Here is a 27,500-nt window from a genome sequence, read left to right as displayed (position 1 = left end):
TTTACGGTATGTAGGTATACGGTATATATTCACTCACACACACACACACATATAAACACTCACACACAGACTCCTCACTGCTATATACTGTGTGCAGGGGGAGCAGCCCTGGATTGGGGAAGTGGAAGTGTGTGTGTGCTTGTCTGTGTATTGTGTGTGTGTGTGTGTGCTTGTCTGTGTATTGTGTGTGTGTGTGTGTGAATGAATGAACTTTATTCTCATTGTAACAAATGCACAACGAGATTAGAGAGTGTGTGTGTGTGTGTCTGTCTGTCTGTGTATTGTATGTGTGTGTGTGTTTATATGCGTTTGTGTATTGTGTCTGTGTGTGTGTGTGTGTATGTTTATATGTGTCTGTATATTGTGTGTGTGTGTGTGTTTATATGTGTGTGTATGTGTATTGTGTGCAGGTGGAGCAGCCATGGTTGCGGAAGCGAGGGTGTATGTGTGTTTATATGTGTGTGTGTGTGTGTGTGTATTGTGTGTGTGTGTGTGTGTTTATATGTGTCTGTGTATTGTGTGTGTGTGTATTGTGTGTACGTGTGTTTATGTGTGTGTGTTTATATGTGTGTGTGTATTGTGTGTACGTGTTTATATGTGTGTGTGTGTATTGTGTGTATGTGTATTGTGTGTGTGTGTGTGTGTGCAGGTGGAGCAGCCGTGGCTGGGGAAGCGAGGGTGTGTGTGTGTGTTTATATGTGATTATATGTGTGTGTGTGTGTTTATATGTGATTATATGTGTGTGTGTGTGTGTGTTTATATGTGATTATATGTGTGTGTGTGTGTGTGCGTGTGTGTTTATATGTGATTATATGTGTGTGTGTGTGTTTATATGTGATTATATGTGTGTGTGTGTGTGTGCGTGTGTGTTTATATGTGATTATATGTGTGTGTGTGTGTTTATATGTGATTATATGTGTGTGTGTGTGTGTGCGTGTGTGTTTATATGTGATTATATGTGTGTGTGTGTGTGTGTGCGTGTGTGTTTATATGTGATTATATGTGTGTGTGTGTGTGTGTGTTTATATGTGATTATATGTGTGTGTGTGTGTGTGCGTGTGTGTTTATATGTGATTATATGTGTGTGTGTGTGTGTGTTTATATGTGATTATATGTGTGTGTGTGTGTGTGTGTGTTTATATGTGATTATATGTGTGTGTGTGTGTGTTTATATGTGATTATATGTGTGTGTGTGTGTGTGCGTGTGTGTTTATATGTGATTATATGTGTGTGTGTGTGTGTGCGTGTGTGTTTATATGTGATTATATGTGTGTGTGTGTGTTTATATGTGATTATATGTGTGTGTGTGTGTGTGCGTGTGTGTTTATATGTGATTATATGTGTGTGTGTGTGTTTATATGTGATTATATGTGTGTGTGTGTGTGTGCGTGTGTGTTTATATGTGATTATATGTGTGTGTGTGTGTGTGTGCGTGTGTGTTTATATGTGATTATATGTGTGTGTGTGTGTGTGTGTTTATATGTGATTATATGTGTGTGTGTGTGTGTGCGTGTGTGTTTATATGTGATTATATGTGTGTGTGTGTGTGTGTTTATATGTGATTATATGTGTGTGTGTGTGTGTGTGTGTTTATATGTGATTATATGTGTGTGTGTGTGTGTTTATATGTGATTATATGTGTGTGTGTGTGTGTGCGTGTGTGTTTATATGTGATTATATGTGTGTGTGTGTGTGTGCGTGTGTGTTTATATGTGATTATATGTGTGTGTGTGTGTTTATATGTGATTATATGTGTGTGTGTGTGTGCAGGTGGAGCAGCCGTGGCTGGGCAAGCGAGGGTGTGTGTCCATGAGACGGCCATGCACCGAACTGCTCAAGTACCTGACGTCCGTGGAGGAGGCCACGCCCCCGGCAACCGTCGCCACTTCCTGCTCCTCCTCCCCTTCCTCCCTGTCCAGCGGCTCCTCGGCCTCCTCCACAAAGAAGTCCTCCTTCAGGTCCTCTTCCTCCTCATGCTCCTCTGCCTCCTCTCCACTTGGCCACGCCCACCTGCTGCCTCAGAGAGGTGAGGGTTCCGCTGGGCTCGTGTGGGAGGGACCAGGTGCCTCAGGGGGAGGGGCATGTAGCTGTGGAGGAGGGGCCAGTGGTGGTGAGGAGGAGTCGGCCGCCGCCCGCTTTGTTAGGTACCTGCACTCCTATTCGCTGGCTGCCAAAGGGCCGGTGTGTGGGTGTTGCCGGGCGACGGTCTGGAGAGGTCTTTTGACCGTGAGCATTAAGAAAAGACAAGAGACCCGGCAGCCCATACTGCAGCAGCTACTCGCCTTTAGAACCCAGCCTAGAACCCACAGAACACAGACTAGCTCTCACGGAACACAAATTAGCTCTCACAGAACACAGCCTAGAACCCACAGAAGCAGACAGGTTGCTGAGAGGCGGGTCAGGGGAAAGGAGGAGGATGATGTCACAGGAAGTGCGCTAGGTAAACGCCGCTACGCTACATCACCTGCTGCATCTGCACTCTGTCTGCCTGCCCGCCCCTCGCTCTCTTTTGCTCTCTCTCACTCTATCCCTCTCTCTCTCTTTCTCTATCCCTCTCTCTCTCTAGCCCTCTCTCTCTATCCATCTCTTTCTCTATCCCTCTGTCTCTCTCTCTCTTTCCCTCTCTCTCTCTCTCTATCCCTCTCTATCCATCTCTCTCTCTATCTATCTCTCTCTCTCTCTCTCTATCCCTCTCTCTCTCTCAATACATCTCTCTCTATCCCTTTCTCTCTCTCCTCTCTCTTTACCTCTCTCTCTCTCTATCCCTCTCTCTCTTTCCCTCTCTCTCTCTATCCCTCTCTCTATTTCTCTCTCTCTCTATCCATCTTTCTATTCCTTTCTCTCTCCCCCTCTCTCTCTCTACCCCCCCCCCCTCTCTAATATATACATGTTTATTCTTCTCTCTCCCTGTCTGCTTTCTTAACCCTCAGTTTGGCTACAGACTAACTCCTCTATTACATTTTTGGGAACTGTGGGAAATAAGCCCTCTTTGTTAGTGCTAGCCAAACACTCTGGGAACTATGGGAACTGCTAATGCTAGGCTAACACTTTGGGAACTGTGGGAACTACCAGTGCTAGACTAACACTGTGTGAACTACCAGCGCTAGGCTAACACTGTGAGAACTGATAGCACTAGGCTAACACTGTGGGAACTACCAGCGCTAGGCTAACACTGTGAGAACTGTAAGCACAAGGCTAACAGTGTGGGCACTACCAGTGCTAGGCTAACACTGTGAGAACTGTTAGCACTAGGCTAACAGTGTGAGCACTGCTAGCATGTGCCTCTGGGCTCGACAGTGGCCTGTGCTGTGGGCTGCCTGGTGGCTGGTCTGAGGGGCTGGATGCTGGAGTGGATGGGGGCATGAGAGGATAAGTAAAGGGGTAGCGGCCGATTTACAGCCCAGACGAAAAGAGTCCCTCTCCATACACTAGAAGTCTTTCATTATCATGGAAAACTGGCTCAGGAAGTGTTGATCATTTTCTGGTACCAAAGTTAGCTGGAAACTCAGTTAAGATGAAGGTCAATCAAGAAACAGGTTTATTCTTGTCAAATAGGCGCGTCAAGGGAGAATGCAGCTTTCAGCTCGGAAGCATCAACTACAATTCTAAAGATTACCGGAAGAGGCTGGCCTTTTATGCTCAATTTGCAAAGGTGTGGTTCACGTGGTGGCCATAAGGCCTTTTCACACTGCCAAAATCGCCGCGATTTTATGTACCAGAATCGCAATGGGTCAAGGCGGAAAGTCTCCAGTCATTTAATGCCTGCTAGAGTTGACTGTAGCTCGGAATGCAATCGGTTGCCATAATAGGCCATTCTAAAATCCAGCGATAAAACAAAGCATGAACTCATGAGCGTCTGTCTGCCCTATATGTATATCCTCTGATTGTAATGCTAACAGATATCTAGGCGATATTTGTAACATTTATTTTGTATTTGGCCTGTTATAAAATCATGTAGGCCTATTGAACAATTTAAACACATTGTGAACCCCAAAGTTCGAGACATGCATAGACATTGCTGCAAATGTAAAACCGGATTACTCTGGAGTGGCTAACTGTACAGGGGAATGCCTTACACCTTTGTGTACGGTAAGGTCTGTTGTTTCTTCTGATATATGGTTTGTCATGTGTTGAGGGAAAGTTCGTGAAGTATTCCACCAAGATGAATGGGTAGGGAGACGGGCGCAGAAAATATGGTTAAATCAAAGTTACTTTTCTCGCGAACCGTTTACCACAACAACTAACCACTAACATCGTTTAAAAGCTGAGAAAAAGCTCTTTCGTGTGATACATGTGATGTCTGTGATGAATAGGCTACTTAGCAAGTAGTTCAGCAAATTTGGGTGGGACAGAAATACCTTTACAGAGCAGCAGCTCTGGCCATATCGGCTCTGGCTCACATGATGTAGCCTACTGCTTTAAATGCATTATCGCTTCACTACCCAACAAGCGAACAAGAAAGAAAAGAAAAAAGAAACCAATGAGCTTATGTCGCGATTTCCGATAGGCCCAGGCCTAGAGAAAAGACAGCTATTGGTAACCAAACAATTAGGATTTGCTTTGCCTACACTGCTGTTTGGTTGTCCCAAACTTTGAGACGATCCATACTCGCATTAACTGAATCTTATCAACCCGAACTGCGATGTTCCAAACAGTGACTAGGATGCAATGCCTAATAATCTCACTGCCTTCGGTATAACTGCTAACAGTGCGCCTATTGTTAAACACCTGAAAAATATTAAGCTGCTGTTTTCTTTTCATGACGAGCACTAGGCCTACGCTTGAATGATTTATGACTGAATGGAACGTTGCGTTTTTAAGCGCCAGAACTGCTTATCACGTCGTGTGACAAAGTTTACACCAATCATCATCTTCTAATGTATCCTTATGTTGAGATGTCCAATCTCTTTGCCCTAGGCTATCATTTGTGCGCAAAGCATGTTTCAATTAAGACAGTAGGCTACACAAGCTATTTTTATTGTTGTAATATTGAATGATTTCATGAATAAAGCGTTGAAAAATTGTACGCACAGTGCGTAGGCCACAGGATTACAGCTGGCAGCGCCACTGACCAAGGTCACAGTAGCCTGTGAACCTCTGATTTTCAAAGGGGAATCACGGCCAACGCAGGGGGCAAATCTTCTCTTCAATTTCCCTTCCAAATTACTTTTTTATTGTCTGAAGACATCGATCGCAAGAATCTAACATTCTAAGCAACAGCAAAGCAACTTCACTTGCATTTGTAGGGTACTACAAATGCAAGCTAACCAAAGTGCAGTCGGTTCTCCCACCATGGTTTTGGAAATCACACACCTGCTGCATCTGAAGGCCCACGCATAATAAGGCCTACGACTATCACTCTACACGCCCCCTGTTGCACGTCACAATTTAATTTACTATAGCTGATCCTGCCTCCTGGCTCCCTAAAAATCCCGCATCATGTGAACAGATCAGCAGGCCGGCAAATTTTCACCTCGTTTTCAGACACACGTTGCGGCAAAAAGACGTCTCCTCTTCACGCAAATTTAGCGTAATCTCTGTGTGAAAAGTACAACGTCCTGTGATTGGCTTTCTCTTCCCGCCGTTCCAGTCGGCCACACCCAGACACACCTACACACACCTACTTGCTATTAACATATTAGGAAGGCTCCTCAGGTAGAAATGCTATACAGGATGCTCTAAACATTCTTACACTTAAATCATTGTACTCCTTGTACTGAGACTATAACAATGATACCAAACATGAATACATACAGTTAATAACACAAACATATAATTCAGCTAAAGTTTAACCTAGGGTCTTTGTCTAACCAAAGACAGAACAAAGGAGTTTGTGGAACAGATGGTAGAAGCAAATGGTGCCAGTGGGGAGCATTTCACACCTACATCTGCATTGAATAGATCAAAGGAAGAGAGAGAGAATACACTCTCAATGTAAATGTGGCTAAGCCTCCATCTAGTCTGGGGCAAGAAAAGGCCATACAAAACCATCTCCATCAGAAGGAAGGAGCTGTTTCAATGGCAACTTGACACCTGAAGCTAGCTAGTGAAGTAACACGTGTTTTTAATCGTTCACTAGTCAAGTCAAGTCAAGTCGGCTTTTATTGTCAATTTCTTTACATGCACTGGTCATACAAAGAATTGAAATTTCGTTTCTTACTTTCCCATGCAGACATAGACATGCTTTAAATACAGACATAGACATACTATGGACATAGCCATAGACAATAAACATTAAATTAAAGTGCAAGACTGAAATATAGAACATGTATGTATCAAAATAGAAATATAGGACATATATTAAAAAAAAATAGAGGTAGTTGTGTTGTATATTTCTATAGTCTTAACAGTTACATGAAGTAACTGGGGGGGGGGGGGGGGGTTTGGTAGACAGGATCCTAGTTTCCAACTACACAGCTATATGAGTCACATCCTGCTGTAACAGCTAGACAGGACTGAGGATACTAAAAACACAAGCTAGCTAGGCAAACACAAGCTAGCTAGGCAGGACTGAGGATGCTAAAAACACAAGCTAGCTGGGCAGGACTGAGGATGCTAAAAACACAAGCTAGCTGGGCAGGACTGAGGATGCTAAAAACACAAGCTAGCTGGGCAGGACTGAGGATGCTAAAAACACAAGCTAGCTGGGCAGGACAGCTGAATCTCTTTTTTTACAATCTGTGCCACTTTTGCAGATACAATTAGTTGTATCTGCAAAATGTAATTTTGTTTTGTGAAATGACTCTTGTCGCCTGGACTATAAATTGGCCTTAAGACTGTGCAAATGTTCATGTGTGTGTGTGTGTGTGAGAGAGAGAGAGAGACCCTCAGTCATGCTCAGATGTCACAGAGACTCACAGTCAGAGGGGGAACTCCAGGGCAGTGGGAGATGGAAGTGTGAGACCCTGTCCTGTCTTTCTCTCTGTATGTCTTTCTCTCTGTCCTGTCTTTCTCTCTGTCTGTCGTCTCTTGGCTCTCTTCTGTCTGACCATCCTCCTCTCCTCCTCCTCACTTTATCTTCTCCTTTCCTCCTCCTCATTTCCTCTCCTCCTGCTCTTCCCCTCTTCCTCCTCTCCTCCTCCTCAGCATTCACTACCTGTCTGTCTGAGTGTGTGTGTGTGTGTATGTGTGTGTGTGTGTAGATATGTAGCCACCTCATGTTTTTGCTGTCACTTTATTCTTTCTCATTGTTTTCTGAGCTGTCATCTGTCATGCTGTCTCACTGACCAATCAATCAAGGCTGGGCTCAGTTAGGGCGGGGCCTCCTGCCGCCCGCTTGGGTCCGGCTGGGTCCGGTCGGTTCCGGCTGGGTCCAGTTTGGTCCGGCTGGGTCCGGTTGGATCCGGTTTGGTCCAGGCTGGGTCTGGGTGCGGAGGCCCTGCGGTCCGCTTGAGATGTTCAGATGCTGCTGCCGAGTGCGGCACGCCGCCTGACCTGGTCCAGTAATTACCCATACTCCTTTGTGTTCTGCAGCCAATCCAAGCTCCTTGCCACTTCCCTTGACCCCCGAGTCTCCAACGTAAGTGAGCGAGTTTTTCACCGTTTCTGTAGCCTAGCAACTCAATTCGACAGCAAAAACACTCAATCCACAGCAGAGAACAGTCAGACAGTCAATCAATGCATCAGAGTTCAGGCATTCTGTTGATGATGTCATCAGAGTTCAGGAATTCTGTTGATGATGTCATCAGAGTTGAGGCATTCTGTTGATGATGTCATCAGAGTTGAGGCATTCTGTTGATTTACATTTTCATTCAGCTGAGCATGACGTGACGTGTGTGTGTGTGTGTGTGTGTGTGTGTGTGTGTGTGTGTGTGTGTGTGGATGAGCTCACACACTCCCCTCTCCTCTGTTACAGGGACAAGGGATCTCCGCTTGAGGACAAAGCCATTGAACGCACACTGAGTGTGGACATTTCTGGAACCCCAGGTAAGATTAAACACACACACACACACACACACACACACACACACACACCTGGCAGGATTACAGCTTTTCTCAGTCGTTTGGTACATTTCTTGAATCATCCTCGACATTTGCAAAACAGTAAGCGCATTTCTCAAAACAATTCGTACAAATAGCAAAACACTTAATTCATCTCTCAAAAGTAAATGTCTGTGTCAGTGAACATGCCAATGCCATCAGAATGACAAGTCCTTGTGCCACTGTGTACGGATAAGACAGTCAAATTGCTTAGTCATGTGTACGGATAAGACAGTCAAATTGCTTAGTCATGTTGTCAATATCACAGTGTACTCTGCAGGGATGTTCTGATGTAAACTATGGCTACAGTTTTGATGACAATTATTGTAAATTGTAGGAGGTTTATTGCAAGAGACTGGACAAGTTTCACATTTATGCTTTTACTGTTGGTACTGTCATTTGTTGACAAACCATGTCATTGCGATACAGAAAGTAAAAGGCAGCACAAAGAAAAAAAACAAAAGTATAAATGTGAACACAGGACAATCTCCTCAGGGAAACTGCACACACAGTGCTGTAGGAATTACAGTGCAGTCTTCCTACACCTCCTGACCTTCCTGTGCAGTCTTCCTACACCTCCTGACCTTCCTGTCTGTTGGGCCACAAATTCTCATCCACATCACAACAAATATCATCTTGCTTGACATTATGACAACTTGTTCAACCATTTTGCATGTAAAGACTTATGCTATGAACAAATGCCTAAATGTTGTAAGGCGTGAGACTATTCAACAGAGACTCATTATAATACAGTTTGATCAACATGACATAAGCAATTGATAAGGTAGGAAACAGCAGAGAATGTGTGTGTGTGTGTGAGAGAGACAGACAATGTCATCAATATAACGAGAACACAAGTATTCAATGGTCTCTGCTCTCTCTTTCCCTCTCTCTCTCTCCCTTTCTCTCTCTGTCTTTCCCTCTCTCTCTCTCCCTCTCTCTCTCCCTTTCTCTCTCTCTCTTTCCCTCTCTCTGTCTTTCCCTCTCTCTCTCCCTTTCTCTCTCTCTCTTTCTCTCTCTCTTTCCCTCTCTCTTTCCCTCTCTGTCTTTCCCTCTCTCTCTCCCTTTCTCTCTCTCTCTTTCCCTCTCTCTGTCTTTCCCTCTCTCTCTCTCTTTCCATCTCTCTCTTTCCCTCTCTCTCTCTCTCTTTCCCTCTCTCCCTTCCTTTCCCTCTCTCTTTCCCTCTCTCTCTCTCTCCCTTCCTCTCTCTCTCTCTCTTTCCTTCTCTCCCTTCCTTTCCCTCTCTCTCCCTTTCCCTCCCTCTATCCCCCCCTCTCTCCCTTTCTCTCTCCCTCCCTCCCTCTCTCTATCCCCCCTCCTCTCTCTCTCTCTCTCTCTCTCTCTCTCTCTCTTGGGTTGACTTATGCAGGTAATTATGTGAGTATCCCCCCTCGCTGAGATTAATCATTGTGGGTCAATAAAAACAAAATGGCCGTCCTTCCGTCCCTCTCTGAACACAATGGACGTGATGAAAGGGACTGCTGCTATTCATTTACACACACACACAACACATACACACACACACACAACACACACACACAGCCGCTATTCATTTACACACACACACACACACACACAACACAGACACACACACACACACACCACACACAACACACACACACAACACACACACTGCCGCTATTTATTTACACACACACACAACACACACACACACACACCACACAACACACACACACAACACACACACTGCCGCTATTTATTTACACACACACACAACACACACACACTATTCATTTACCCGTAACCAGCTGCCGGTATCAACCTGCCCTCAGGTCTGATGGGAAGGTTCCATTGACTCCCAGAGGTGTGTGTGTGTGTGTGTGTCCATGTGTGTGTGTGTGTGTCCATGTGTGTGTGTCCGTGTGTGTGTGTGTGTGTGTGTCTGTGTCCATGTGTGTGTGTGTGTGTGTGTGCGTTTTGTTTGGGGGCCGCTGGGGTTCTCCTCTGGCTGTTCTTCAGTGATGCTCCGTTTAACCCAGAGGTCAGCCAGGGTCAGAGGTCATAGAGGGACCTTGGGGAAGGGAAGAGACTACACACACTGTTAATGTTTCCCCTGGCTGAGTGTGTTTGTGTGTGTGAGTGTGTGTGTATGGGACTATGAGAAAGTGTGTGACTGGCAGTGTGTGTATGTTTGTGTGTGTGTGTATGTAGTGTGTATGTTTGTGTATATATGTAATAAAGTTAAAGTGTTAGTATGTCTGTGACTCTTAAGGTTGTTTGTCTGTGGCTCTTTGTGTGTGTGTGTGTGTGTGTGTGTGTCTGCCTGTGTGTGTGTGTGTCTGTGTGTGTGTGTGTGTGTGTGTAGATGGGGGGGGGGGGGGGTTAATGTGTCTTCATAATAGACAGGGTGTGGAAAATTCTCTCGAATGGAGGTGAGATTTTTGTAATCAATAATCTAGAGGACACACACACACACACACACACAGGCACACACACACACAGGCGCGCACACACACACACACACTGAGGTCATCTCTTATCCGTGGCCTGCAGTGGAAATTTCCATGTATAGAACTGCAGCTTCTGTGAGCTGGTGTGTGTGTCCTCTAGTACTGGTGTGTGTGTGTGTGTGTGTGTGAGAGAGACCTCTAGCATTGGGTGTGTGTGAGTATGTGTGTGTGTGTGTGCCTGTGTGTGTGTATCACACCTGTCACCATTTTCCAGGTAGGACCATTTCCCAGGACACCCTGTTTGTTTGTGTGAGTGTGTGTGTGTGTATGTATGTGTGTATTTCTGTGTGTGTGGGTATATATGCTTGTGTGTGTGTGTGTGTTTGTATGTATGTATGTGTGTATTTCTGTGTCTGTGTGTGTGTGTGTTTGTATGTATGTGTGCGTGTGTGTATGTGTGTGTGAGTGTGTGTTTGCATGTATGTGTGTGTGTGTGTGTGCTGAGCTGGAGGTAGTAATTTGCTTGGAGATCCCCATGTAATTTACACCCTGTGAGAGAAGAGATAACACACACACGGACACACACACACACACACACTCCTATGCTTGTGAGTTCATATGTTTTTGAGTCTATGTGGAGTGTGTATTCATTCAGATGCAGGTGCCATGAAGTGGAAGGCATGAGAAATTGAGAGAGATGGAGAGAGAGAGAAAGAGAGATGGAGAGAGAGAGAAAGAGATGGAGAGAGAAAGAAAGAGAGATGGAGAGAGATGGAGAGAGAGAGAAAGAGATGGAGAGAGAGATGGAGAGAGATGGAGAGAGAGAGAAAGATAGATGGAGAGAGAGAAAGAGAGAGATGGAGAGAGAGAGAAAGATAGATGGAGAGAGATGGAGAGAGAGAAAGAGAGATAGAGAGAGAGATGGAGAGAGAGAGAAAGAGAGATGGAGAGAGATGGAGAGAGAGAGAAAGAGATGGAGAGAGATGGAAAGAGAGATGGAGAGAGATGGAGAGAAAGAGAGATGGAGAGAGAGAGAAAGAGAGATGGAGAGAGAGATGGAGAGAGATAGGTGGAGAGAGAGAGAAAGAGAGATGGAGAGAGATAGAGAGAGAGAGGTGGGGAGAGGGAGAGAGATGGACAGAGAGAGGTGGGGAAATAGAGACCTAGGTGAATTTAAAATCGCACTCAGTGGAATATTTGTAGTTTCACAGCAAAACAGCAGCTAGGGGAACGTGAATTGAACACTTGTTAAACTCACCTCATCAAGTCTTGGCTGAAGAAAAAATAACAAAGAGAGGCCACTATGCTTTGCCTGTCACTCTCACTGGTCACTTTCTCTCTGTACCTCATCCTCACATGAATGAGCTTTCCGAGGTTGGATGTCTGCTCGTTTTGCATAGTTTTAAGTAAAAAATCGTAGCTGCGTATTTTGATGTGAAAATGCGTGGTTCATACGCAAAATGCGTACAGATTGGCAGGTCTGCTGATGTGTGCAGTGTGTGTGTGTGTGTGGGGCGGTATGGAATAAAAATGCATGACTCCTTTGTGGCCAACTTCTTTGTGTAAATGGAGTTGGAAAAAAAGAAAACTTATGATTGTGCAAGTTCTCCCTCTTGCCTGATCCTACACAATCTCTCGTAACATCTCTCTCCCCCTTTCTCTCCCCCTCCTCTCTCTCTCCTCCCTCCATCCCTCTCCTCTCTCCTCCCTCCATCCCTCTCCCTCCCCCTCTCCTCTCTCCTCCCTCTCCTCCAGGACTGACCCCACCCACCACGCCTCCTCATAAGCCCCGGAGAGAAGAGCATCCTTTCCCAGACTCCAGCCTGCCTCTGTCTTCGCGGGGGAGTGTCTGTGTGTGTGTGTGTGTGTGTGGGCGGAGCGAGGAGGGGTGTGTGTGTGCGCGTGTGTGTGTGTGTGCTCCGGGGCCCCTCCCCCCACGCAGGCCGCCCCAACAGACGGAGCTCTACGCCCACCTACGCCAGGATGGTCGCCGTGGCAACAAGCGTCCCGCGTCCCGCGGCTATGGCGACCATGACTACTGCCAGCAGCACAGCGCCACCGCTGTTGCCACGGCGACCACATACGCCACCGCTGCCACGGCAACAGCTGCAGCTCTCCCTCCAGACCCCGCCCCCCCTCGGCCCTCAGGCCACGCCCACAACCCAGCCCACTCCAACAGGACCGCCCGTCTCAGAGACCAGGACATCCGCGCCGAACTGGACAGGCACTTCGGCCGGAGACCCCAGCAAAGCGAGCAGGACGCAGCGTGTCCTCTAGACCAGCAGGGGGAGATAGGGCCAAAGAAGGAAGGGGAGGGTCTGAAACAGGAAGAGGAGGGACTGAAGAAGGATAATAAGGATCTGGACAGTGAGCTGGGCGGGGCTGGGAGTCTCGGGGCCCTGGGATTGGCTGAGCTCTTCTCCTGGGAGGAGGACGGTCAGCTGGACTTGCCGTTTGAGAGCTCCGCCCCCTATGCCCCCCCCCCACACACACTCGCCCCCCCACAGAGCCTCCCGCTCACGATCACCACACACACACACCCCCTCATGGTGAGTCACACTCTACAACCGCGGTGTACGTGTGTGTGCGTGTGTGCGTGTGTACGTGTGTGTGTGTACATACGTGTGTATTTTTGTCTGTATGTGTGTATGTGTGTGTATGTGTGTATGTATGTGTGTGTGCGTATGTGTGTATGTGTGTGTGCGTGTGTGTGTGTGTGTAATTTCCCCACACTCATGTTTGCAACTGTTAGTACAAGGTGCAGTGGACAGAACCCGCTCAGTAGGGGTCGGATTAGGAAAGTAAACTGCCTTGTCAGTGTGTGTGTGTGTGTGTGTGAAAAAGAGTATGTATGAGTGTGTGTGTGTGTGTGTTTGTGTGTAGGGCTAGTGTGTGTGTGAAAAAGAGTATGTATGAGTGTGTGTGTGTTTGTGTGTAGGGCTAGTGTGTGTGTGAAAAAGAGTATGTATGAGTGTGTGTGTCTGTGTGTGCGCGATGCTCAGTGGGACTCCCAGAGATGGCAGCTTCAGCATTTTGTTCTAAAAACACTCTGATGCCTCATGTTCCCCTTGAGCTCTGAGAGAAAGGGAGAGAGAGAGGGAGAGAGAAGTACAGGGAGAGAGAGACAGAGACAGAAGGAGAGGAGATAGACTGAGAGAAGGAAGAAAGAGAGTGAGAGTTTGTATATGTGTTCTGATTTCTGATCAGTCAATGTGTGTGTAGTGTGTGTGTGTGTGTGGGTGTCTGTGTGTGTGTGTGTGTGTGTGTGTGTAATATCAGTCAATGTGTGTGTAGTGTGTGTGTGTGTGTTTTGATTTCTGATCAGTCAATGTGTGTGTAGTGTGTGTGTGTGTTCTGATTTCTGAATCAATGCGGAAAATGTGTAGGCTATTTTGGGCTGTTTTGTTTGAACTGTCGGTAGCAGAATTCGCTAAGGGAACAAGCTACATAACGTAGCCTAATGTTGCTAAGCCACATAATGTAGCCTAATGTTGCTAAGCTACATAACATAATACATAATGCCCCGTTCTATTTGTCTTTTCAAGTCGTTTTCCGAGCTGTTTTCAGTTCAAACTTGCAAAGGAAACATCCTCTGAAGTCCAAACACGACTCGTCAACTCGGTCTAGCTCAGAGTACTACGAGTTTGAATTTCCAAGATGGCTGCGCCCATTACCAGTAAATGCAGCCCTATATGTTTTTTAGCAGTTCTGTTGGATTTGTGTCAAATTAAATCAGTCGTAGAAACAACAGTGTCCAACCTCTATCTGTCGCTATGATGTTAAGACGTTTGTTTGGGTAAAACTGCTTCATTACAAACTGGCTAGTAACAATAGCCAAATGCTAACACACGGTAGCGCAGCTGGTTGACAAACAGAACACAAACAGCTCATATGACATGACGTCAGTGACGAGCTACGAGTTCGCTAAAGACCAATCGAACGGGGCATAATGTTGCTAAGCTACATAGCGTAGCCTAATGTTGACATTTGCAGTCGTATCTCCACCACCACCAGAGAAAAAGCCGAAGGCTTGGAAGTGGAGGTGCGGGGGGTGCGGCCGCTCCAAGACACTTGTCATTTTCCAGGTAGACAGACCCATGGCTACACTGGACATGCAACTGTGTTCTGTTCCCATGGCTACACTGAACATGCAGCTGTGTTCTGTTCCCAGAGCATGCTTTCTCTGTCTATGATCTGCAGGGTTAGTGTGTGTGTGTCTATGACCTGCAGGGTTAGGGCCTCCTCAACGAGGAGATTGCTGGTCCACGGATAATTTGAGGCACAATTTAATGGTATCATGGAACCGCGCACCAAAAGAAAAAGTAACTAAACATTTTCCAGAATAGGAAATATTTCTTGATTTAGTGTTATCAAATAAAGAGGCATAGTATTAGGGGGTAGTGGTGTGAGCGCTCATTCAATGTGTGTGCGCATCTGCACAAGACAAACTGTTGAACCACTGGAGATAATATATATATATATATAATGTAGCAGCAAAAAACAACGTAGCCTTTTTAAAACCACGAACGAAGCGGATTCTTGCTGTCCATGAAAACAGCATAGAGATTGGCTAGACTCTCATACATGCAGAAATACAACAATACATGGACACTTCTTGGACATAGCATGTGATCCATATACCATACGCAAGTCATGTGGCTACTCCAAGTAAGTAAGATAATTGGTTAATACAATAGATGTACATCCTTTACTTGCCATAGTCTCTTTCCCGTCGGGATATTCCTAATATTACTGCCTCAGGCAGAATACCCTTAACTCGTGACAAAGGGGGTCCCATGACCTTTATTACATGGATAAAGCAAATGACAGACAAAGCAAAGTTGATGCACAGTATTGAATGTATAGGAAAGCATACACATAATGGGCTCTATTTTAACGATCTGAAACGGAAGTATGAAAACCAGGGCTCGAAATTAACTTTTTTTCTCAGTGTCCCGCAGCTGTCCCGGACTTAACCACCAGTGTCCCAAATTCAAGTTCTTGTTTTTTTCCCATTCTATGTAATAAACAGCATAATAATCAGTAACTTGCACCACTTAATTAACCCATTCTGGTCCACCATAAGTTCTGAACACTTAATTTAGGCTATTAAACACCATTTTATTAACATTAATCATCTGCTGTTTCACACAACACTAATTTTCAGAGGTTGCGCTTTTGACTCTTTTTTTGAGGTTGCACTAGACGTTCTCATTGTCCGTCGTTTTGACGGACAGGTTTGTAAAACATTCCGTCAATAATCTATTTTCACGTGTCTTTAATTTCAAAGTCAGTTTGGTGTGATGTCATGGCCACAGATCTAAGTGAAAACAATAAGTAGAAATTTCTGTCTAACTTTACCGAAGTCAAGCAGTCAGATAGGCTCTCCGGTATTCGTTTATTTTCTCAATAGCCTATAACTTAGAACTGCCACAAAGAAATGTCAAATGCTAACTTAAATAACTGTTTTCATAGTTATAGGCTACCTTGCAACACTATCGTTTTGTCAAATCGCAGTTGCAGTAGGCTATTTAGCTCAGCGTGGTATTGGTGACGTTTCGTCTGTCACTGACAGAAAACCCGCAGCGTTTTAGTCAGAGGACTGTCATCTCGTGTCACCACTGTAACCAGGCCTACACTATCAGTCAAAAATGTTCGCAATGTCATGAAAACAAATGCCATTTCCTAGCCTACCTGTCTTCTAGTTAGGTAAGTTAACCTCTATATGGGAAAGTGACCCATTAGGCCTACCGCCCGTGCCCTGTTCCATCTGACACCTCAGTGCTCCCAATACAATCATCCCACCCCATTTAGGATTTCTACGGAAAGTACCAAATATAGTGTTTTTCCCCATAAAGAACTAGGAGAAATAAAAATAATTGTGTGTGAATCAACTTCACAGCTATAAATGCCCAGTTTTAGGTTCTGGGCTGCTTGTTTTTGATGCTTGCTGTACATATCCCATTACAAAAAATAATGCAGTTTTTTTCGAAGTACAGTTCAGTTATACTACCGTAGGCTAGTATTTTCATGTCCAAAATACTGCATTTCTGCAGTACAATACAGTACTATATGCTGTACAATGCCATTTTGTTGTGTCCAAAATACATTTCCTGCATAAGAACTGCAAATATTTCCTCCAAAACTGCAGTTTTGATACACGAAAATCTGCAGTTTGACACTTGAAGTAAGCTAATGTAGTTTTTTTTTTTTTTAAAGGGTCTGGTTGCTTAGCCTACTGGCTGAGGCTGACTGTTCTTCACCTGTGTCAGTAGGCTATACTTGCCAAAGACATAGGATAGGCTACTGAGCTGGCTCCCCCTGATTCCCTTCAATATTTTTATATATATTTCATACATAGACTATTTTAAATAATCATGTTAATACTTCATGTAGGCCTAATTTACGTTGTGCATCTATTGTCCAGTATGCACAGCAAATCAATACATTAGGCATCTATTGTCCAGTATGCACAGCAAATCAATACATTAGGCATCTATTGTCCAGTATGCACAGCAAATCAATACGTTGTGCATCTATTGTCCAGTATGCACAGCAAATCAATACGTTGTGCATCTATTGTCCAGTATGCAGCACAGCAAATCAATACATTAGGCATCTATTGTCCAGTATGCACAGCAAATCAATACATTAGGCATCTATTGTCCAGTATGCACAGCAAATCAATACGTTGTGCATCTATTGTCCAGTATGCACAGCAAATCAATACGTTGTGCATCTATTGTCCAGTATGCACAGCAAATCAATACATTAGGCATCTATTGTCCAGTATGCAGCACAGCAAATCAATACATTAGGCATCTATTGTCCAGTATGCAGCACAGCAAATCAATACATTAGGCATCTATTGTCCAGTATGCAGCACAGCAAATCAATACATTAGGCATCTATTGTCCAGTATGCAGCACAGCAAATCAATACATTAGGCATCTATTGTCCAGTGTGCAGCACAGCAAATCAATACATTAGGCATCTATTGTCCAGTGTGCAGCACAGCAAATCAATACATTAGGCATCTATTGTCCAGTATGCACAGCAAATCAATACATTAGGCATCTATTGTCCAGTATGCAGCACAGCAAATCAATACATTAGGCATCTATTGTCCAGTATGCAGCACAGCAAATCAATACATTAGGCATCTATTGTCCAGTATGCAGCACAGCAAATCAATACATTAGGCATCTATTGCCCAGTATGCAGCACAGCAAATCAATACATTAGGCATCTATTGTCCAGTATGCAGCACAGCAAATCAATACATTAGGCATCTATTGTCCAGTGTGCAGCACAGCAAATCAATACATTAGGCATCTATTGTCCAGTGTGCAGCACAGCAAATCAATACATTAGGCATCTATTGTCCAGTATGCAGCACAGCAAATCAATACATTAGGCATCTATTGTCCAGTATGCAGCACAGCAAATCAATACATTAGGCATCTATTGTCCAGTATGCAGCACAGCAAATCAATACATTAGGCATCTATTGTCCAGTATGCAGCACAGCAAATCAATACATTAGGCATCTATTGTCCAGTATGCAGCACAGCAAATCAATACATTAGGCATCTATTGTCCAGTATGCAGCACAGCAAATCAATACATTAGGCATCTATTGTCCAGTATGCAGCACAGCAAATCAATACATTGTGCATCTATTGTCCAGTATGCAGCACAGCAAATCAATACATTAGGCATCTATTGTCCAGTATGCAGCACAGCAAATCAATACATTAGGCATCTATTGTCCAGTATGCAGCAAATCAATACATTAGGCATCTATTGTCCAGTATGCAGCACAGCAAATCAATACATTAGGCATCTGTTGTCCAGTATGCAGCACAGCAAATCAATACATTAGGCATCTATTGTCCAGTATGCAGCAAATCAATACGTTAGGCATCTATTGTCCAGTATGCAGCACAGCAAATCAATACATTAGGCATCTATTGTCCAGTGTGCAGCACAGCAAATCAATACATTAGGCATCTATTGTCCAGTATGCAGCACAGCAAATCAATACATTAGGCATCTATTGTCCAGTGTGCAGCACAGCAAATCAACACATTAGGCATCTGTTGTCCAGTATGCAGCACAGCAAATCAATACATTAGGCATCTATTGTCCAGTATGCAGCACAGCAAATCAATACATTAGGCATCTATTGTCCAGTATGCACAGCAAATCAATACATTAGGCATCTATTGTCCAGTATGCACAGCAAATCAATACATTAGGCATCTATTGTCCAGTATGCACAGCAAATCAATACATTAGGCATCTATTGTCCAGTATGCAGCACAGCAAATCAATACATTAGGCATCTATTGTCCAGTATGCAGCAAATCAATACATTAGGCATCTATTGTCCAGTGTGCAGCACAGCAAATCAATACATTAGGCATCTATTGTCCAGTGTGCAGCAAATCAATACATTAGGCATCTATTGTCCAGTATGCAGCACAGCAAATCAATACATTAGGCATCTATTGTCCAGTATGCAGCAAATCAATACATTAGGCATCTATTGTCCAGTATGCACAGCAAATCAATACATTAGGCATCTATTGTCCAGTATGCAGCACAGCAAATCAATACATTAGGCATCTATTGTCCAGTATGCAGCAAATCAATACATTAGGCATCTATTGTCCAGTATGCAGCAAATCAATACATTAGGCATCTATTGTCCAGTATGCAGCACAGCAAATCAATACATTAGGCATCTATTGTCCAGTATGCAGCACAGCAAATCAATACATTAGGCATCTATTGTCCAGTATGCAGCAAATCAATACATTAGGCATCTATTGTCCAGTATGCACAGCAAATCAATACATTAGGCATCTATTGTCCAGTATGCAGCACAGCAAATCAATACATTAGGCATCTATTGTCCAGTATGCAGCAAATCAATACATTAGGCATCTATTGTCCAGTATGCAGCACAGCAAATCAATACATTAGGCATCTATTGTCCAGTATGCACAGCAAATCAATACATTAGGCATCTATTGTCCAGTATGCAGCAAATCAATACATTAGGCATCTATTGTCCAGTGTGCAGCACAGCAAATCAATACATTAGGCATCTATTGTCCAGTATGCAGCACAGCAAATCAATACATTAGGCATCTATTGTCCAGTATGCAGCACAGCAAATCAATACATTAGGCATCTATTGTCCAGTATGCAGCAAATCAATACATTAGGCATCTATTGTCCAGTATGCAGCAAATCAACACATTAGGCTACTTTCCATTTGGCATAGGCTGCGTTCAGTTGTAGGCAATCTAAACCATAGACTGTAGTTCTATATATACAGTCTATGATCTAAACCAACTAAAGCTTGACTGAAATTATTGTAAAACCATTTACTTCTTTTAAAAATGTATTGGACGAGTGAAATCACCGATTAGTTTCGACGGTTCGTGTTTCTGCTGAAAAACCGCTAGTTTCATCCCTAGCTGCACGTTATTATGAACGCATTTAAAGACGCGGTTATATAAATGTAGCCAGTCGCCCGCATTTAAAAAACGGAATATGCGATTATATTTCACAACTTTGCGATGTACTGTGACATGGGAAAGGCTGGCAAGCAAGCCGCAAACAGATCAGAGGATTCACTGCCCGTAGGCCTAATAGGACAGCAACACATGCTGGAGAGATATAGGCTAATGCTGACATCAAACCATGGAACGAACACAAATGTACCCGACTGCAGTTCCCGCTGTTCATTCTCGTGAAGTTTCTTCTTCCGTTTCTCATGCCCTGAATGGTAATTCGGTTTCATGTTCACCTTCTTAATGTAGCCTATGAGACACTGTCGCTATAACTGTATACCTGTCTGTCACTAGCTTGACTAGGCCTAACTGAAGGGGAGACGAGGGAGGGGGCCTTCATTTACTTGCGGGGACCTACGCAACTTGGGTAGTGTGCGTATAGGGAGAACCGGCCCTGGCAAAGCCTTATCATAGGCATGTTACATTCAGGACATGAAAAGTGAAACTTATAGAACGGAAATGACAAATTACGCGGTCGGCTAAACATTTTAAACGTGCGCAAAACTGACGGACTCAGCATAAATTAAAACACAAATTGAAGCAACAACTTGACCATTGGACAATCCTACCACAAAACGTTTCCTGCAAAGTTTATGACATAAAAAGTGGAATATGAACGCATTTCATCACACCTGACAAGTAAACGGAGCTGTGGCTGTTCGCGATTTGACTGATTCTGAGAGTTAGCGGGATATTTACGCGGCTCCGCTCACCAGCTCTGATTCGGATCACGTAAAGAAAAACTAAAAACTAATTATTTTTCGATTTATGGCAGGTTTTAATGCGTTCTACGGAGAAGAGAGACTGGCGTTGGTCACGTTTTGGAATGAAAGGGAGAAATCAGGACAGTAACACGGTGGACAACTTTTTTTTTGACGACGTAGTTAAGGCGGCAGGCATGTTTTGCCAAGGCGGCCGCCTTGACTGCAAAGTGCTGCGGGAAACCCTGCATAATTGTCACAAACACATACTTTCCGATGTTTTGGGATCACTCTCACTGAATCACGAGGTTATGAATGCATGGTGATATATTTGCAATGTAATCTAACATTACCTCTCTATAGACGATGCATATCTTCAGATAAGCTCTCCTCTCCCGTGCTGCTGCTGGGGCATTTGGGTTAAATGGCATCGGCATGCAGTTCAACATCACATCTCCTTAAGTCCTCTAATATTTCCTAATTTATGTCATCAACACATCCGTGATTCGTGGAAATGTGTACACTAGATTTATGCCTATTTTTTCACATCTGAATGGACACCACACTGATTTCCCTCGTGTGGTAATATTTTTCCTTTGCAGTTTTCGTTTGCAGAAATGGGAACTGCGTCGTATAGATGAGAGGAGCGAAGTGTGCGTTGCGCAGCACAGGCGGCCAAGCGCTCCTGCAGGTGTAAGCTACGGCTGTACCTTACCATCAGGCAACTCGACAACGAGAAACAGTTTCCAAGTTGACCTAACTTTCCAACTCTGCATAGTATCGCATTAACTGCATGACAGTAGGCTATTTACAATATTTTATGTAAAGTAGAGTTTGTAAACACGTTATCATCAACTTAATGCACACACAACTTTTGTTTGAGCAGGAGAGAGAATAACAATGAATGGATGCAGCAACTACATAAATTGTAGACAAGGCTACTTGCTGCTTTCTTTTACTGTCTATGGTTGCTGGTTAACAGCACATAATAAGTAGCCTGGCGGGCCATCCTATATCATTGAAATGTATAGTCTGGAATCGAACCATTCACCTCGCTTAATCCAAGGGGCGGGCAGAGAATTGTCTTTCAAACTGCCTAGGCATGCAATAGGCCAGTGCTACGACCATATCTGTATCCGGTCGGCAAAACGGCAAATACATCCTTCTTCGAAAGGAATGACTTAAGTGCATTGTGTTGTTCAACTTTCAAAAAAAAAAAAGTCCAACTCCTCCAAAGTTGACGCCAACGCTAATTCAAACAACCACTCTTCGTTCACCATAGCCACCTTCCTTGTTGTTCACCGTCACAGGACTGTCGTTATCCTGTTAAGCCCGCCTTAAGACTCTCTAACAAAATAGAGCGCTGTGATTGGATGACGTCCACGGCGTCAGCCAATAGAAATCCCTATGGTTTGATACTAGACGTACAGGCTGAGCAAATTAATTTGCCGCCGCTAGGGTGCGTCTAGATTTCTAGGCTACATAATAAACTTATTTAAGCAAATTCACAAACTCAAGACTTCAAGGCCATCATGGATATAAAATGTTTTTTGAAAACAACGAAAGGATGGAGGGAACATAGCAAAGCTTGGAGTTATTTCAGATGGGCTACAACAAGGTAGGCAAAATTGTGGTGCTTGTCAAAACCTTAGCGCAGCTGGAATAATGCTTAGGCTGATGTTAAAGCGCACGCGATGTTTAAAGCCATACACAACGGTAAATTGGAAATAAACTAAAGGTAACTTTAGCCTTTATAGGGCTGTATAAAGTTGTCCAAATGAATTGGTCATAATTAGGCATTGTTGTAAAGATATTATGTAGATGTTGTACTATATAGGCTACTAAATGTTTAGTTGACCAATGCACGAACAAAACCGGGAAATGGACAAATATTATCAAGGCTTTGAATGTTTCCGTCTGTGCACGGGGGTGTCTGTAGATCGGTGTGCAACGCATTCATTCCTGCAGGCTGTGGCCATGCATGCGCCCTTAAAATAGTAGCTGTGTAGCTGTCTCTGATCTCTCTGTAGTGTGTAGCTGCCTCTGATCTCTCTGTAGCTGTGTGTAGTTGTGTGATCTCTCTGTAGTGTGTGTGATCTCTGTAGTTGTGTGTATCTATAACTGTATGTGGTTGTTTGCAATCTGTCTGTAGTCTGTATGTAGCACTTGTTATGAATGAAATCATCAGGTTTTAGGAAATGTGAAATCACTCTTAGATGGTTGTAGAAGTGTGTGTGTGTGCGTAAATCACTCGTAGATAATTGTAGAAGCTAAATCAGTGTTTCGTTGTTAGTTTGTGTAGGAAGTAGGTTAGCCTTTATGACATCAAAATCAAACACTAGCTCTTCATGTGTGATTTGTCTGCGCGCGCGTGTGTATGTGTGTGTGTGTGCGCCCGTGTGTGTGTGTGTGTGTGTGTGCCTGTGTGTGTTTGTGTGCCTGTGTGTGTAGTCCTGTTGTTTTACAGTGGGCATCACTTTCAAATGACCACTTAAGTCGCGCATTACGAGGCGTGAAGCTGCGTGAAGCTTTAGTACCACTTTCAGCCACTGTGCGTCGCTCTGCCACTGGACATCGCTCTGCCTGCCGCCCCTTCTGAAAAAGCTCGATTTACCTCGATTTAGGCTACTTGGGTATGGCTTAAGGCTTGACTACATGGTGGTAACGAAAATCAAAATCGAAATTTGCTGTCTACATTATTGTCAGTGTTGGGGTAATGCAACTATGCAAATCAAAACAGTGGTGTGATAATTGAGCCAGTAGAGAAATAACTGTTCAGAATTAATCTCTAGCCTTGGGTATGCTTCTGTGACGTTTTTAACAGGCTACGCTATAGAGGCTTAGACAACTATGATCCACATTTTGGTTTCGTAAATTAATTTGCCCTACTTCTTGACTGCAATGTAGTCAATTGACTGTTTGACATTTTTATTTTTCTGTACAGTAAACAAATACATCTGCTTTATGAATTACATTCATATTTGGAACTTACATAGTCCAATGCATCGTTACACTATGTTAGTGTTTCCCAAAACCATAGTAGCAACGAACGTTCGCAACCACTATCGTAAAGTTGTGTAGTTACAACTACACCTCTCGACCTGTGGTAGAATGCTAGTAGAAGCATAGTTCCAGGGATCTTCATGTCAAAGACGTCACTGACGCCAGTTATTTGTTTGCAAACATTATTTATATATTATATATTTATATATTAATTATAAATATATTTAGGTTTCTAATTGATATTTACACTTCTAACCACCATACATCCATATTTTAAAATGCCCAAAGGCAGAAAATACATAAATTAAAAGTCAATTTGCAGCCATGTGCACGTAAGTAAAAGTCACACACCTGCAGATAATAATAAGGTGGTGCGCACTTTTTGACGAGTCAGCTGAGAATATGTAGCCTTTGATTTTCATGGAGAGGGGGGGGGGGGGGGGGGGGGGGGGTCCTTGTTAGTGTACACAAACCAAGCCAAGAAGGCTGATTCTGATTTTGATAATATGATCTGCACAAAAGATAATCTTAGGTAAACAACGATGCCAATATTGTTGTCAAAATCTTAACCCAGATTCGAACTCTTGGACAGGGGGCTGGTAACTGCTGTGCAATGGCGGCTGTCATCTGCCGGCCTTAACGCAATGCGCCACAGAAGTATGTGCAGGTGCCCGTTCACGTGCTACTAAACGTCATTAACCACCTTAGTCCAGACTACTGAAGTTTGGAAACTATCATGGTCCAAACTTACAGTACTATGTAAGTACGACAGTTTTGGGAAACAGTAACTTACATGTTGGTTAGTTAAACGATGCATCCTGTTAGTAAAAAGCTAACCTCCGTAGTTGTACGGGAAACGCACCCCAGATCAGCTTGTAGGCCATTAGCAATCTGTTTATTTTATTTTATGAAGCCTACACAGTAGATCACATGCCACATTCTCACTTTCAATAGACAGATGCAATAGCCATTGGTCAAGTATTGAGTATAAAGCAATTAAGATAGTACCCTATACAAAAAGTACTTCATACTATTATAAAAATTCATTAAAACGAATAGCATTTTGCAACTTGACAAAACACTGGATTAAATATCGTAGGCACAGGAGAAAACTTGTACATCCATTGGCCCGTGGGGAGATCACATGCCAGTTGCCTCTCCCTTCAGTGCTATGACTCGTTTGGCTGTGAGCTTGTTTCGCCAAAGAAAACTCTATTGCAGATATCAATGCGTCTTTGTTCATGGGTTTGGCTTCACAGCAGAGGCTTAGACAACCCTACTTATTGACTGCAATGTAGTCAATTAACTGCTTGACAGGTTATTTTTATTTTTCTGTACAATAAACAAATACATCTGCTTTATGCCGCAGAATTACGCACTTGGCCAGCCTATAGAACGGGCACATTTTGGAGAGAATAGAGAATGTACGCACGCAAGAATCTGTAGGCTATTTGTGGCTGGTTACCAGCAAACAATGTTTAATGCATTAACTGAAGACGTCAAACATTTTCTAAACAATACAAACAGAAAGGATGCAGCAGGCAGCAAATGTAGAAGAGTAATTTCCATTGGAAGAACAAAATGCTGAATGAAGCCCAAAGATATGAAGGCATATCTGGCAAGTTGTTATTTTTTGAAGACGTAAATGGTTGGGCTATAGGCCTAGTTTGCAGGAAGGAGACATAAAGCGTGAGCATGCCACACTATCCACAGCTGTGGTAGCGGGGGTAGGAGGATTACTGTTAGCACAGAATTTATATACAATTCTTCAACAGAAGGCCTGCCTCAAATGCATGCTTGCCCAAAAAAAGGCCTGTGGTTTGCGCAGCCTACAGTAGGTCTTGGTGAGTTAGGAGTCCTCTAGACTTATTTTAAGCTGTCTCAGGGGCCGGGTTCATAGACCCTTGGGAACAAATGTCTGATTGCCCCCCAGCCAACGTGAATCGGGCGGTCAGTTAATAGGCCTACAGTACATCGATTTGTATTGGCATTTAAGGCACGAGTGCATCTGTGAGGCCAAGCCTCACCAAGTAGCCCGTTTGTTTACAACTAACATTCCATTTAATTAAACTGCTTATAGGCTATGCCGAAATAGTTTCAACATATTGAATATCAGTGTCGGGTGAATTAGGAAATGCCTTATGGCTGAAAGCTGCTTGGGATCCTCCCTGTCAAGCAATAACCATACAAAAAGTTAAAAACAGATGACATGATGCGCGTCACTGACATAATGCGCAAATAATATAGCCTAGAATATTCCAATATATTCGAATACATGTGTTTATTTTAGAGGGGATATTCGAACGTCATTTTTGAGCAATTTTGACAGCCCTAGTCCACTGTCTATTAACACCTTGCACCTAACCCCGGTGAGTGGGGGTCGCTATAATGCGTGTGAAATAGCACCATTGAGTAGCCTATGCGAAATAGCCTTAAAATCGTTCCGGTGTTGTGTGCCTTCTGGTTTCTCCACCTACTGGTTTCCTTGCGCGTGCATGCGCTGCAGCAGTTGTCAGACATTCACAAACAAGTTGTTTTAGGCGGTTTGAAGTCGCTTTTCATACGCCATGAGCGCTCGGCTACATTACAGCAACTCGGACAAAAGACATGTAAAAAAATATATGTTTTGAAAACTAGCATTAAACTGGATTCGATCCCGCAAAAGCAACACACGCGTGACTCTCTCCATCCTGATTCCCTACTCTTTGAGCCAACTAAGATGTCACGTGAATCAATTAACTATTGTAGGCTACCATTAATTAATAACGTAGGCAACACCCAGGTAACATGTTGTCCAGGCTATCTGAAACGAGGGGTTGCCTCTCATCTACAACAACTGGTTACGTTGGGCTGCTACAGTCGTCAGTGCACTGTGCACAGTAGACCTATGCTACTCTTTGTGGTTGATCAACTAAAAATAAAAGATGTATTTGGTGATGACGTTATTGTAGGCCTAGTAGACCTAAATTCTGAGAAATTAAATGGTACGAGAAACTATCTACATAGCGCACCAGACCGCGATGTCTTCAAGTTGAATGAAGGGAGTTTGCAAAAATTAGTGTATATTTCAAGTCAATAAACATTTTTAATTTTCGAATGTCTTTGTCAGGGAACATCTGAGTTTTAAAACCATAGGCCTGGTAGTCGCTCAGACAAGGAGTTATAAGATAAAGGCAATACCATTTGTGTCACCTAATGCAGTTCAGTGAATTAGCAAGATACCATCAGAAGCCAACAATCATAAAGCACCTGTGCTCGCGCATTCTCTCCCCTGCGCTGCATGAAGCTGTCTGCGTGTTGTAGGCTAGATTTGCGTGAGTTCTTTCTATCTGCTTTACTTTTGTGAGTTGCGATCACCTAGGCTATGTTATAGACGTTCTATGAGGTACCAGTGTTTAGCTGTGTCACAAAACAATAAGCTTTGTCAGACTACTTTTAAAATGATATTCAGGGCTATATACATTTTAAACATTCGGGGCTGAAGACCCGACAAAGCCTTGCCTTAATTCTTCAGTTGGGAAGTGTCAGGAATTTTCATACGAGAGACGCTCTCATTGGTGGTTAGTATATGGAGTAGGGAATTGACAGCAACATATCCAATCACATTATGAGAGATGCTGAATTTAACATAAACTGCGATGTTTGATTTTAAATGAATGTAAATTTAGCCGGGACTGTAAGCTGGCACACGTGGGTGCTCGATGTTTTCAGTGGGTGCCCGAGAGACGGAGCACCCACGGTATCGGCGCCTATGACAAGCGTATCTCGCGGTTGCATCCATTACAAACAAACATGCAATGTGAACGTCTGGGATTGGG

At 43.7% G+C, this 27,500-nt stretch overlaps 1 protein-coding gene across 3 annotated transcripts in view; it reads left to right on the top strand.

The window, feature by feature from the left end:
- Positions 1-27,500, top strand: part of ppargc1a (peroxisome proliferator-activated receptor gamma, coactivator 1 alpha) — a 64,783-nt gene that overhangs the window by 25,368 nt on the left and 11,915 nt on the right. For all 3 annotated transcript variants that reach the window (XM_042070194.1, XM_042070195.1, XM_042070193.1), the window contains exons 5-8: positions 1,771-2,026; positions 7,474-7,519; positions 7,856-7,926; positions 12,147-12,940. In XM_042070194.1, the coding sequence (XP_041926128.1) occupies positions 1,771-2,026; positions 7,474-7,519; positions 7,856-7,926; positions 12,147-12,940 (1,167 nt within the window). The remainder of the gene's footprint in view (positions 1-1,770; positions 2,027-7,473; positions 7,520-7,855; positions 7,927-12,146; positions 12,941-27,500) is intronic.

The sequence above is a fragment of the Alosa sapidissima genome, chromosome 18 (assembly GCF_018492685.1).
Source record: "Alosa sapidissima isolate fAloSap1 chromosome 18, fAloSap1.pri, whole genome shotgun sequence".
In the NCBI taxonomy this organism is placed as follows: Eukaryota; Metazoa; Chordata; class Actinopteri; order Clupeiformes; family Clupeidae; genus Alosa; species Alosa sapidissima.
Note: the sequence above shows the minus strand (reverse complement) of the source record. Positions and strands in the feature narration are given on the sequence as shown.